This window comes from Sapajus apella, unplaced genomic scaffold (assembly GCF_009761245.1).
Source record: "Sapajus apella isolate SASKATOON/1434 unplaced genomic scaffold, GSC_monkey_1.0 scaffold123, whole genome shotgun sequence".
In the NCBI taxonomy this organism is placed as follows: Eukaryota; Metazoa; Chordata; class Mammalia; order Primates; family Cebidae; genus Sapajus; species Sapajus apella.
Window position 1 is genome coordinate 1,546,723 of NW_022437063.1, and position 13,491 is coordinate 1,560,213.

Below are 13,491 nucleotides of genomic sequence, written 5' to 3' on the forward strand. Positions count from 1 at the left end.
AGGGGGGGGCGGGGACGCCAGCAGTCTGGTATCCCCATCATTAGGTTTCAGGTGTTGGGGGCCTCTGGGCCCCAGGTGAAGTGGAACTGGGCTGCAAGGACGGGTGCAGCCTGTCCCTTCTGCGTCGTCACCCTTCCTGCTGGCAGGTGGGGCCAGAATCGAGCCTGTGTCCAGTGTAAGGGACCCCTGTGTCCAGTGTCAGGGACAGTGGCTTTTCAGGAGCTCGATGCTCATTAAAGGAGGCTACTGCTGCCCCCTTGCCAATGAGATGACAAACAACAGGCACCTGGCACCTCCCACCAGATGCCACTGATGGCAGCGTGCCGTCTGCAGTGATCAGTCCTGGTTGCCCCCCACATGCCTTTAGCTCTGTCTCGTCGGGTGCTGGTGCCAGATTCAGGGCTCTGTCACTCCTCTCTGACCTTGCCCTACCCTCTTTGGAGGTGGTGTCCACCTGCCATTGCCTGTTCAGGTTGAACTCATGTGCCCAGCTTCCCCCAGTGCCCCGCTTCTGTTCCTCAGCTGGGACCCCAACCCCTGGTCCTCCACCCTCCACAACAGAGTGACAAATTACGGGGGCACAGGTTCCCTTGAGCATATTTTGAAACGCTGAAGTAAACGCCAATCTAGGGAACAGTCGACATGACACTCCTTTATTAAAACCTAAGGACATCGTTATAAAAACTACTGTATATAAAGACAAAAGCAGAGCAACAGCAGTCAGTGAAAAACACATTGTTACATTCTAGTATTATTATTAGGAATAGCATTGGTTTTTGGTTTTCCCGGTTATCTGCTCTCAGACCCCAGGCCTGCTCCCGTGAAGTCAGGGTGGACGAAAGGGAAAATGTTGCCATCCCTCCACCCTGCCGCTGCGTGCCCTTTCCAGGCTGGCCCTGGGGAGGACACATCGACCTTTGGTGGGAGGTTTCCTGCCTAGCTCAGGTGACTGAGCCCCCACCTCGTTACTGCACACTGCCCAGACGCTGACCACTTGGTTATTTGACTGTGATGTGTGTCAGTATCTTTAAAATAGGACATGGGGAAAAATAGAAACTGGATATGAGAAACTGACGTGCAATTCCAAGAAGAGGCTTTCTCGGCCCCTGGCTTGGTTCCAGCTGTGGCCAGGGTGGCCATGTAATCTATAGTTTTTGATCCAGTGCTCAGGATTGGCGCTGACCAATGTGGGATTCTGCACTTTTTGGAGGGGCTGATTTAGGGTTGTTCAACAGGGTATCTCATCCCACAAACCCAAGAGGTCACCATTCTCAGGGCAGCCCATGTAAACGGTATTCCTGGGAGCCCATTCCCATTGGTGGGACAGTGTCTGGAGTTGAGCCCTGCAGCAGCCCTGAATTTCAGTCTGTCAAGGGCAAATCCATCAGGGCTTTGATGTGAAGATAGGAGTTTTAGGTACAAAGTAACTAATAGCCAAATCTGCTCATTCATCAAGCATGGATCTAGCACCAGCTGTTGGCCAGGGGCTTGCACTAGAAACTGGGGTGGGTAGGGGCAATGACACCTCCAAAGTCACTTTTGGGGGTGAGATAGGTGAGTGTTCTGTATATATTTTGTGAATCTGAACATGTCTGTTAGGCAAAACTAGTCATTTCGCAGGTGGTCCCAGCTGTAGCGGGAACGGCTCCCAGATGGGCGCTCAGCAAGTATCTGTTGAACAGGTGAGGGAAGTGCACAACATTGCACGGGTGTTCTAGGCGGATCCTGACCTCTTCCAGCGTGCCCCAACTGCCTAACTTTAACATTTGAGCTTTCTGGCCATAACCCCCAAAGTTCTCTGCGTTCATTTAAGTACCAGAGTGGGACATGCGGTGCTACAGCAAGGAACGAGGGCACTGTGTGTGGCAAATGCCCCACAGCAAGTGTACAGGCTTGTCTTCTGCAGGGCACAGGGTGTGGCTCCAGCCCAGGGATGTATTCCTGGACTGCAAAGGCCAATGATCAGGGTGGCATCCACTCACAGCCCCTCTGACCACCCGCAGGCTGTTGGGGGGCCGGGGCAGACACACACTGATGCCCACCACGTGAGCAGGATGATGAATCCCTGCAATTTGCTTCCACCATTCCAACCCTAGGTTTTCACAGCAGACGAAAGGGGCCCAGGGGGATGTCTCCCTCCAGGGATGGGTGGCCCTTCAACATTGCTAAGACATATGCCCCCAGTAACCCCATCCAGGGCTGTAATGTTTTCTTTCTTCCCTTCCTCCCCACCGGAGTCTCGTTCCATTGCCCAGGCTGTGTGCAGTGGCGCGAGCTCAGCTCACTGCACCCTCTGCCTCCTGGGTTCATGTTATGTTGATTTCAAGCATGGGGCATCTGTAAATTCACTTGTGCACATTATTCCTGTTGATAGGGACCAGCCAGCCAAGTTGAAAAATTAAAATAAGCCACCAAAACATTCTGCACGTCTGCACCTCCAAATAGACATGGAGATTGTGAAGGCTGCCGAGCCAGCAGAGGGGCCGGGGTGGGACGGTGGCTGGAGGGATGTAAAGGACCCGACCTGGACAGAGGCCTGTGGGGGAGTCAATGCCAGGCTTGGCCCAACCCACAGCCACAGCCCTGGTCTGTTTGACTAGACCTGAAGAGAGCTTTTAGGTGGTGGTGAACTGGGAACCATCTCCCGTCTCAGGAAGCCTGTTAACCCCAATTCTTGGTGGTGTTTTTCCTGACCTTCCCAAGTCCTGCTCTTCAGTTCTGGGCCAAGTTTGAATCTGATGATGAGGGGAGAGCCACCCACCCAGGGACCACTGTCAGCTGCCCACCTGCTGCTTCCTAGAGTATTAGAGCTAGCAAGAGGGACCGGATCTACCTGTGGAATCACCTGTGTGCATGCGTGTGCATGTATGCACTTGTGTGTTTTCAATTAAGGCCTGTTGCATGTCGGCAATAGTCGGGTGCTGGCCAGGCAGCTGGAGGGGGCAAGGCCAGGCGGGTGAGCAGGCTGCTTCTCTAGGTGCAGGGCATGGTCAGGCTAACGTGAGGGCATCGAGCCAGCGGGCACTACCAGCTACTGGTTCTGAACAGAGATTCTGAAACACACAACAGTCACACCGTACACAGACAAGAGGGGAAGCATAAAACTGCTCGTGAATCACACACAGTTCCCAGCGGGAAACGGTCCTTAGAAACGCGTCGTTCTGCACAGCAGCCTCAGCGCAGATTCCTCTGTGGACATCGCGTCCTCTTCTCTCGTTTTGTCTTTCCGTGTTATTACAAATTATGTGGTGATGGACAGAAGCTCACAGTAAAAAGGAAAAGTAGGCAGCTTAGAAAATCAGGTGTGGGAGTCACTAAAAAATGCTAACTCTAGAAATCTAAACTTGAACTCATCACAACCCTGACACCCTCTTGTTCTGAGGGACACTCTACTCATTGAAGGACTTGCCGGCCACAGCAGGATGGGGACAAGGTTTATCACAATGACCTGGGGACCTATGGGGTTCTGAATACACACCCCCACCTGCTTTCCACACCGAGTGTTCACACCCACGTGACACTGTTCGCGCCCCTCGGCTCCCCCGTGAGACAGCAAGTGCTGTGCTCACTGGAACCCCACCTCACACACTTCACAGGTGAGAGGCAGAGGCTCCGAGAGGTGAAGTGGCCAGCCGGGGTCACCTGCGGGAAGGAGGGTGCTGTGGTTGTCTACACGCTGCAACTGCCTTTGCCGAAGGCTACCTGTACCAGGTGTGCGGGGTCTTGGTGATTTCTGCTGAGGCCTGCTTGCCACAGAATGTTCCATGCCTCAGCCTGGCTGCCCCAGAGGTACTCCGCAGAGCAGCAGGACAACAGACCCCATGGGGCTTTTCAGTTCTTCCCGAAGGACCTCTGTTGGGGCCAGGAGGAATGTCCTTTTAGAAGGTTGTAAATATCAAGGGATGTCGCTCCGGTGAACCCCAGCTCTAGCTGTTATCTGGCAGTGACCTCTGACCCCAGGAGTCCAGAAGAGGGAGGCAAGGCCACCAGTTCTTTTGGCAGAGGAAGCACCTAAAGAGCATCATCCAGAATAGCAGGACACCAGGGTGGGCAAACCCCTTACGTAACCATCTGACTCCTTCCTCTTACCAGTGAGGACTCTGAGGGCACAGGCCTTGCCTGAGGTCACTCTGCTCTCAGTGGCAGAGCTGATGTCAGAATCTGAGTCTTGCTCCCCCCTCCCCCACTGCTGCCAAGGCTTCCTCTGCCTCCCGAGGCACTGCACAGGGGTGCAGCTGTGGCTGCCCCAGCTGAGCTTGTGGGCAGGCTGTGCACCCCTCCATGGCAACATGGCCCTGGGATGGCTCACATCAGGGGACAGCAAGCCATTCCTTTCTCTAATTGAGACCCCAAGCAGAGGTTCTCCTAATTTGGCTCAGCCAAGCCATATGCCTGGAAGAGACGGCTTGTCCCAAAGACTGAAGCCAGGGGCCTGGGTCTTCCACAGGTGACCTTTGTGACCCTGGGCAAGCCACTTGACCTGGCCGAGCCGTCTTCTCATCTATAAAAGGGGGAGAGCCCCTTCTTTCTGGGGCTGTCCAGAGGATGGAGAGCCAGGCAACATGGAGGATGCTTTATGCCCTAGCAGGTTGTTTCTGCTTTCCCAAAGGCAGGGCACTGTGTGTGTGCAGCGTGACTCAGTGGATTCCAGAGCCGGGCACTCCTGCCTTCCTTGCCCTCTGCCTTCCTTCCCCTCTGCCTTCCTTCTGGATCCCAGCCACCTGGCTTTCTTACACTTCCTTGAAACCACCAAGCCTACAGCTGCCACAGGGCCTTTGCACTAGCTGTTCCCTCTGCCTGAAAAGTTCTTTTCCTGTCTTTAACACCCATGGCTTGCTCCTCTGTCATTCAAACCTGGGCTTCAATCACCTGCTCAGGAAGGCCTTCCCAGACCTCTCCAGGTGCACAAGGGCCTTACCCACGTGTCCCTCAGACTGAGTTCTTGGCGGAGCACTCACCGTCCTGCACCTTCCTTCTTCAGTGTCTTCCCACTCCAGCTAGAGAGTCAGCAGGGACCTGCCCTGCTCACTGTCATATCTGGTGAATGGATGGGCGGTCAGCATGAGAACAGTGGGTCTGATGAAGTGAGGAAACTGAGTCAGAGGATACATAGTCTATTAAGCAGGGCCTCCCAAGCTAAGAGCTGGGGAGATTTGGTATCACTAGCAGCCATGGAATGAGTGTATCTACACTGGCAGTGTAGCCTTTAGAGATGTTTGTCATCATCATTTAAGTGATGCCGTCTCATCTGTGCCCCGGGGAGGGGGGGCAGGAGTGGAGGTGATTAGCTCTGTGTGTGGATATTATGGGCGTCTAATTTTACGTGGAAGTTCCACTTTAAAGTGGATGAATTTCTAGAACCCTCCTCTCTGGGTTTCCATAGCCTTGTTACCCTTTCCAGCAGAGATCCATGTGTCTGTCTCTCCCACCAGATGGGGAGCTTCCCAGGGGCAGAGACGAGGTCTGGCTCATCTCTTATCCCCACCACTGCCCAGCATGGGGCCTGGCACACAGCAGGCACTTAGCCACAATGTGCTGAGTGGATCAGCGCTCCAGGCGGTGATGGTGGAGAACTCAGGGTGATGGCCTGCAGAGGCATCAAGGAGATGCTGCCGGCATGGTGCAGGGCGTGCCCGGGCGGGGAGCACGTCATATCCAGGGTGTTGGAGACTGGCCTTTGGGTTCCTGCACCCCTGAGGTCAAAGGAGGGGTTGATCTCCTCCTGGCCATGTGGCCCTGGGCACCCCGACCCCACTGTTTCTGCAGGGGGTTAGTCATACCTGCCTCCCAGGTGGTGAGAGGGAGTGTGCATGAAAACACTTAACTTGGTACCTGCCACCGTCAGCCTGAGATGCGTCCCTTAGTATTACTATCATTACAGGAACGAATTCTTTAAGAACCAACCCCGACTGGCATCTTCACATCCCCAGTGCCCCCCGAGACACAGAGGGGCTGTGCCCTGTGCTTAGCAAGAAACTGGTGGCCCAGGCCTTGACACCAATGAGAACCCCCAGCCAGAGGGTGGCCCCTGCCCATCAGAGAACTTGAGTGGGGAAGCCGCAATAAAAACCAACCAAGCAACCAAGAGGAACACCCCAAATCACACACGCGCACACACACACACGCACATTCAATATTCTAACACAAATAGGCCCAAGGGGCCGCTATTGGAGGGAGAGGGGGCAAGGGAAGTTTCGGTTTTCAGCCACAGGTATAACTCACAGGCCTCAAACCTCCTGGCTGGAACCAGCCAGAGTTGCTTTGTCTTGGTCATCCTGAGTCCACAATGAGTCACCTCTCAGAAGCCACCAGCCCAAAATAGGACTATTGCTTGCAGACAAGTGGCTCAGAATCCCTTCCCCTGTACCCCCAGCCCCTACCCCTGAGTTTGCTCCTAATCTCAGAAGTCCACGGAAGGGAGCTTTGGGCACAGGCAGCATTTCCTCCTCTGCCACCGCCACCACCTCGGCTCGCCCTGGCATCTCTGCAGAAGTTGTTCTCGGAGGCTGCACCAGGTGCTTCGGCTCTCATCTCCCCCATCCTGAGGCACAGCAAAAGGGTTTTCTGGAAGAAATAGAAAAAGAGTGTCACATGGTGCTTCCTCCATGGGGACCCACTAGGGACATTTCTCTCTGGCCTCAGTGCCAGAAGAAGCCAGGTTTCCTCTGAGCACCTGGCGTTTGCCTTCTGAGCACTGTGAACCATGTGACTTTAAGACTGGAAGCAAGACAACAATGTCTGCTATCATGATAGCTCCACAGAGTGCCAGAGCCCTGGCCCATGCAATAAGACAAGGAAAAAAGAAAAAAAAAAAGCACAGAACTGAAATAGAAGAACAAAGGTTACAGTTAATTATGGATAACTTACATAGAAAATTAAACAGAATTAACAGGTTATTAGTAGAATGGAGAGTACAGACAGAGATATAATAGTTAACCTATAAGACATCAAATCAACTTATAAAATGCAAGAGCATGCAATGACCAGGGTAATTATACGTCTGGGCTTGGGACAGTCTGTTAACACCTGTTGTTTTGACATAATTTTTAATATTGTTCCCCTTTTACCTTCAAAAGTATTCTGATTTGGATGATAAATTATACACCCTTGCTATAAAAAGCTAAAAGTATGAAACACAGATACGGATACCATTCATACTGACAAACACCATTATGCATTTTGGAATGACACTAAGATATGACCATGTCATACAAAGTGATGGAGAAGACACCAAGGTGCTCCTGGAACAGGGAAGAGTCAGGAGACCAGTGCAACAGGATCTGCAGTGTGGAAACAGGTCTGTGGGGCTCTTAGGGCTTTCACTGGCAGAGTCATGTTGCAAACAAGACACACTAACTCCATCCGTGGCCGGCAACACCCACTGCCCTGTGTCTGTTACAGGAGCAACTGCCCAGTCACAAATACTTACCTTCCCAGACGCCCTTGCAAGCCGGGGTGGTCACATGACCCAGTCTGACCAATGCTGTCTAAATGGGAGTCCATGGGGAAGGGGATAGGAATCTGGGGGAAGATGGACTATGAGAATGAAGGACGCTCACTAACACAGGTGGAGTAGAAAGCAGGGAGAAGTTTCATTCTGGTGGCAGCCCGCCCTGGACTGCCCCCTCAGCATCACTGCAGGAGACTTTCTTTCTTTCACTTGCCTACGTTGCATCTGATGACAGTTCTTAACTGATAAACCATCTTCAACCAGGCTTAAAGTGTATTTTTTTGGGCAAACGGAGATGTCAAGGGAGGGGCTCTGATAAAGCCAGCAAAGCCCACCTATCCAGAGTGAGCGAGACCCCAAGAGGCAGGACCTCTATTAAGAATATATAAGAATACTCTCTATTCTTAGCATCAGTGGGAATGTGTACGGGGACTAAGGGTGAGGGATTCTGTGGGGCCATCTCCTCTGCGTCACAGAACAAAGCCAGGTCCAGGTATTCTCCATCACCCACTTTTTCTCCATAGCACCCATCTCTATCCAGCATACCACCTATTGTACTTACTTGAATACTTTGTCTTCCCCAAATAGAAAGCTAGCTACAAGATGGCTAACGTGATTGTGTGTTTTACACACTGCTGCATTGCCAGGGCCTAGAAAAGTAACTGGCATACTGTAGGGGCTTAATAAATATTGTCAAATGAATGCATGACCCATCTTTCAAGTATAAAGTCAACAGAAAAATGTGCTGAGCATGTTTGTGAATTACAGTTCCCATTACTCCTTCTTAATAAAATTATTCAGGACACCCTTAGGCAAATCAAGAACGATTCAAAGGATGCGCAGATGATTTTTAAAACGTTTTGTGGAGGGGGGCGATAGCTGCTGTATTAGTCTATTTTCATGCGGCTGATAAACGCATACCTGAGACTGTGCAATTTACAAAAGAAAGATGTTTAAATGGACTTACAGTTCCACATGGCTGGGGGGGGCCTCACAATCATGGCAAAATGCAAAGAGGAGCAAGTCATATGTTCTGTGGATGGGGGCGGGCAAAGAGAGCTTGTGCAGGGAAATTCCCATGTTTAAATTCATCAGATATCATGAGATTTATTCACTATCATGAGAAGAGCATGGGAAAGACCCACCCCCATGATTCAATGACCTCCCCCTGGGTTCTCCCATGATGCTTGGGAATTGTGAGAGTTACAATTCAAAATGAGATTTGGGTGGGGACACAGCCCTACAGTGAGAAGGTCCTTAACGCCCCTGAACTGCATACTTAAAAATGGTTAAAATGGTAAATGATATGTGCATTTTACCACAATTCAAAAAAGGATGAGCAGAAGCATAACAAACAAATGCAAATGAAGACAAATCCAGGGGTCAAGGTGTAATTGGAGCACTGCCAAGAGCACCAGAATTGTGTGTAGAATTTGTGTAACTGTAGGACTACGCTGCAGCCCGTCTAAAGATTATGGCCATCACAGAGAAGAATGAAACAAAACAGAGAACTGGCATAAGTAACTAAAAAGTAGGAGGGGCTGGGTACAGTTGCTCACGGCTGTAATCCCAGCACTTTAGGAGGCCAAGGTGGGCAGATCACCTGAGGTCGAGAGTTTGAGACCAGTCTGACCGACATGGATAAACCCCGTCTCTACTGAAAATACAAATTTAGCTGGCCATGATGGCACATGCCTGTAATCCCAGCTATGCAGGAGGCTGAGGCAGGAGAATTGTTTGAACCTGGGATGCGGAGGTTGCGATGAGCCAAGATGATGCCTTTGCACTCTAGCCTGGGGGACAAGAGCAACTCTTGTCTCCAAAAGAAAAAAAAAAAAAAGAGGGGTGGAGGTAAGAACAAGGGTGGTAATATAAGTAAACTATGTCATATTCATGTATAGTCGTGGGGCTTAAAGGATTGCTTAGAAGTTTAAAATTAGAGGCATCAAGGTGAACAGAAAAAGTATAATCAACTAAAAATAATGTAATGGAAAGGAGACAAGAGGAAGAAAAGCAGAAATATTCTAATTTTGACATCGCTCACGGGAGGGAGAAAATAAATGTTGTCTAGAGAAATAGGATTAAAGCTATCATGTCGTATTATAATTATGAAGATAACCGTGGGATCAAAAATACAGCTTTCCAAATTATCAGAATACAGACAAAAAATAAAACAGACAACAGAGACCATATGGTGAAAACTGACAACCCCCACGAAAGCTCTAAAGGCATAAAGCATATCAAACAATGATGACAGAACAAAGACCAAATATATCTGCCGTATCAGTAATAGTAATGAGCCATACCCACTTGCTAGAAAAGACTGGATCACAAGCAGGTGCACTGAAGGTGGGATGAATCAGAAAGTTTTCATAGAAAAGGATGGGCAGATGACTTTTACAAAGTTCTGCAGATGGATGATGATGATGATGGTTGCACTACAGTGAGAAGGTACTTGATGTCCCTGAACTGTATACTTTAAAAATTGTTAAAATGTGGCCAGATGTGGTGGCTCATGCCTGTAATGTCAGCACTTTGGGAGGCCGAGGTGGGCAGATCACAAGGTCAAGAGATCAAGACCATCCTGGCCAAGACAGCGAAACCCCGTCTCTACTAAAAATACAAAAATTAGCTGGACGTGGTGGTGCACACCTGTAGTCCAAGCTATTTGGGAGGTTGAAGCAAGAGAATCACTTGAACCCCAGGAGGCGGAGGTTGCAGTGAGCCGAGATCACAAACTACACTTCAGCCTGGCGACAGAGTGAGACTGCATCTCAAAAAAAAGGTTAAAATGGTAAATGTTCTGTGCATTTTACCATGATTTAAAAAAAAAGGATGAGCAGAAGCATAACAAATGCAAATTAAGATAAATCAGGGGTCATAATCTTAATATCAGACAAGGTTGAAGTCAAGGCAAGAAATACTGAATGAGAAAAAAGAAGGGCACTGTGTGAGGGTGAAGGATGAGAGTCACCATGAAGATTTAACAGTAATGAATGTTCATGTACCAAATAGCATAGCCTCAATATTCATAGAGCAAGAACTACTGGAAATTTAGGAAGAAAAAACGGTGTGCTAGTGTTGATGCATTTTTCTTTTTTTTTTTTTTTTGAGATGGCGTCTCGCTCTGTCCGCCAGATTGGAGTGCAATGGTGCAGTCTCAGCTCACTGCAATCTCTGCCTCAAAGGTTCAAGCAATTCTCCTGCCTCAGCCTCCTAAATAGCTGGTATAACAGGTGCTGGCCTCCATGTCTGGCTAATTTTTTTTTTTTTTTGCATTTTTAGTAGAAACGGGGTTTCACCATGTTGGCCAGGCTGGTCATAAGCTCCTGACTTCAGGTGATCCGCCCGCCTTGGTATCCCAAAGTGCTGGGATTATAGGCGTGAGCCACCACGCCCAGCCTAGTGCATTTTAATTCACCTTTCTCAATCCATTTCAGATGCAGTTGGCAAAAATAAAAGGAGATAGGGAGCCAAAAAATCTAATTAACAGCTCTGTGTGTGTGTGTGTGTGTGTGCGCGCGCGCGTAAAATGCAGTCTACCTTCCTTCTATTCAAATACTCTTGAAAATGCATATGCAAAAAATGACTATCAGACCACAAAGATAGTAAATTCCAAAAAAAAGACATGCTTTGATCACAATATACCAGAATTTGAAAATACTAATAATGAAACCACAGATCAAACCAAACTTTACCACCAAGAAGTTTATAAATGCTTAAAAATAACCTCGAATTAAAGAGAGCAAAAAAACAAACTGCAGAATATCTAGACAATAACAAGATAGATGTTTAAGGAATTGTGGGATGCAGCCAAGCCCACACTGAGAGGAAAATATATAGCCTAAAACAGTAATCTTATTAATAAAGGAGAAAGCATGAATTAATTGCCCAGCTCAAAAAGTTAGAAAAAGACAAAGTAACCCCAAGACAGGCACACAATAGCAATAAATGGAAACAGAAATGAAGTTAACAGCAAAACAAAGGAACTCATAAATAACTCCATGTTCTTTTTTTAATTTTTAAATTAATTTTTAGAGACAGGCTCTTGCTCTGTCACCCTAGCTGGAGTGCAATGGTGCAATCATAGCTTACTGCAACCTCAAACTCCTGGGCTCAAGCGATCCCTCTACCCCAGCCTCCTGTGTAGCTAGACTACAGGTGTGCACCACTACACCCAGCTAAATTTTTTTTATAGGAATGAGGGCTTGGTGTATTGCCCAGGCTGATCTTGAACTCCTGGCCTCAAGCAATCCCCCTGCCTTGGTCTCCCAAAATGCTGGGATTACAGGCATAAGCCACCGTCTCTGGCCCCAAACACTTATTTTTGAAAAACAGTGAGACATGTTCACTGCTGGGGAATCTAATGAAGCAGAAGATATAATACATAGAAAGCGGAGGTGGCCACGCATGGTGGCTCATGCCTGTAATCCCAGCACTTTGGGAGGCTGAGGTCAGGAGTTCAAGACCAGCCTGGCCAACATGGTGAAACCCTGTCTCTACTAAAAAAAAATACAAAAGTTACCTGGGTGTGGTGGCAGGCACCTGTAATCCCAGCTACTCAGGAGGCAGAGGTTGCAGTGAATTGAGATTGCGCCATTGCACCCCAGCCTGGGAGCCAGAGCCAGACTCCGTCTCCAAAAAAAAAAAAAAAAAGTGGAGGTGATTGCTTGGAAGGACTCTCTGTACTTTTGCTTCCCAGCTTTTGTTCTCACCATCCCTCAGCTGCCCCCATCAGGCTTTCCTCCAACTTCTCTGCAGAACTTGCCCTTGTCAAGGCCATCAAAGACCTCCATGTTAAGAAATCCAGTGGTCAATTCTCAGTGCCCCTTTCACTCATCCTCCCAGCAGCAGTGACTCAAGCGATCCCTCCACCTGCTTCCAGGACACTGCAGTCCCTTCTCCTGGTCTCCTCCTCCTCCCACTGCTTCTGCTCCCGCCCTTTGCTGGTCTGCGCACGTCTTCCCGACTTCCTCTTCTCCACCCTCCCTACTCACTCGTGGATCTCCTCTCCTCCCAAGGATTTAAACACTATCTTTATGTTGATGACTCTTTTTTTTTTTTTTTTGGAGACAGAGTCTTGCTGTGTCACCCATGCTGGAGATATGTTGACTTTTTGAGCCTCAAACTCTCACCTGAACTCCATTCTGATGGCCAACATGTCTACTCAACATCACAAAATGGATATTTAATAGACACCTCAAACTTGACATACTCTGAAAGAATATATCCCTTTCTTCCTGCCCCATCCAGCTTTTCCCACAACTTTCCTGATTTCAGAAAATACAACTCCATGCTGCCAGTTGCTCTCATCAGAGGCCTGGAGTCGTCTTTGACGCCTCTCTTCCTCTCATGCTCCCTATCCAACCCAGGAGCAAATCCCGTTGACCCTTCCTTTGGAATATCAACAAGCCTTTCACTTCCTGCTGCCTCCACTGCTCCTACAGTGGTACAGGCGGGCAGGATTCTCGCAGTGGTCTCTGCGCTGGTCAGTCCCTTCCATCTGCTCTCAACACAGCAGCCAGAGGAGCCCTGTGAAAACCTAAGTCCAATGACCTTACCCCTTTCCTCAAAACCCTCAGTGGCTCCCATTCACTCAGAGCAGAAGCTAAAGCCCTCCCTGCCCCATTCCTCACTCTCTTCCCTTTCGTTCTCGCCACTCCAATGGTGATGGTTTGTTTCATGTCAATCTGACTGAGCCACAGGGTGCCCTGATGTTTGGCAAGACATTTTTCTGGGTGTGTTGCGAAGGTGTTTCTGGATGAGAGGAACAGGTCCCCTGACAGACGGAGGAAAACAGTGTCCTCCCTGTGCAGGTGGCCTCATAAAACCCGCAGGAGGCCTAAACAGAACCAACAGGTAAGGGTGAATGCAGGCTGTCGCTGCCTGTCTTTCAGTGGGGACATTGTTCTTCTCTTTCCTTTAGACTCAGGCAGGGACTGGAACTCACACCATTAGCTCTCCTGGATCTCTAGCCTTAGACTCACACTGGATCTCACACCATCAGCCCTCCTGGATCTCCAGCCTTAGACTCACACCGG

At 49.3% G+C, this 13,491-nt stretch overlaps 1 protein-coding gene across 2 annotated transcripts in view; it reads right to left on the bottom strand.

The window, feature by feature from the left end:
- SHISAL1 (shisa like 1) overlaps positions 1 to 13,491 on the bottom strand; it is a 109,467-nt gene that overhangs the window by 6,519 nt on the left and 89,457 nt on the right. The window contains exon 5 of one of the 2 annotated variants that reach the window (XR_004263812.1): positions 951 to 6,564. Coding sequence is in view for 1 of the 2 variants with exons in the window: in XM_032261419.1 (XP_032117310.1) it covers position 6,564 (1 nt within the window). In the remaining variant the exon portion in view is untranslated. Of the gene's footprint in view, positions 1 to 632; positions 6,565 to 13,491 lie in introns of those variants that run through there. The other variant, XM_032261419.1, reaches the window with a different exon arrangement.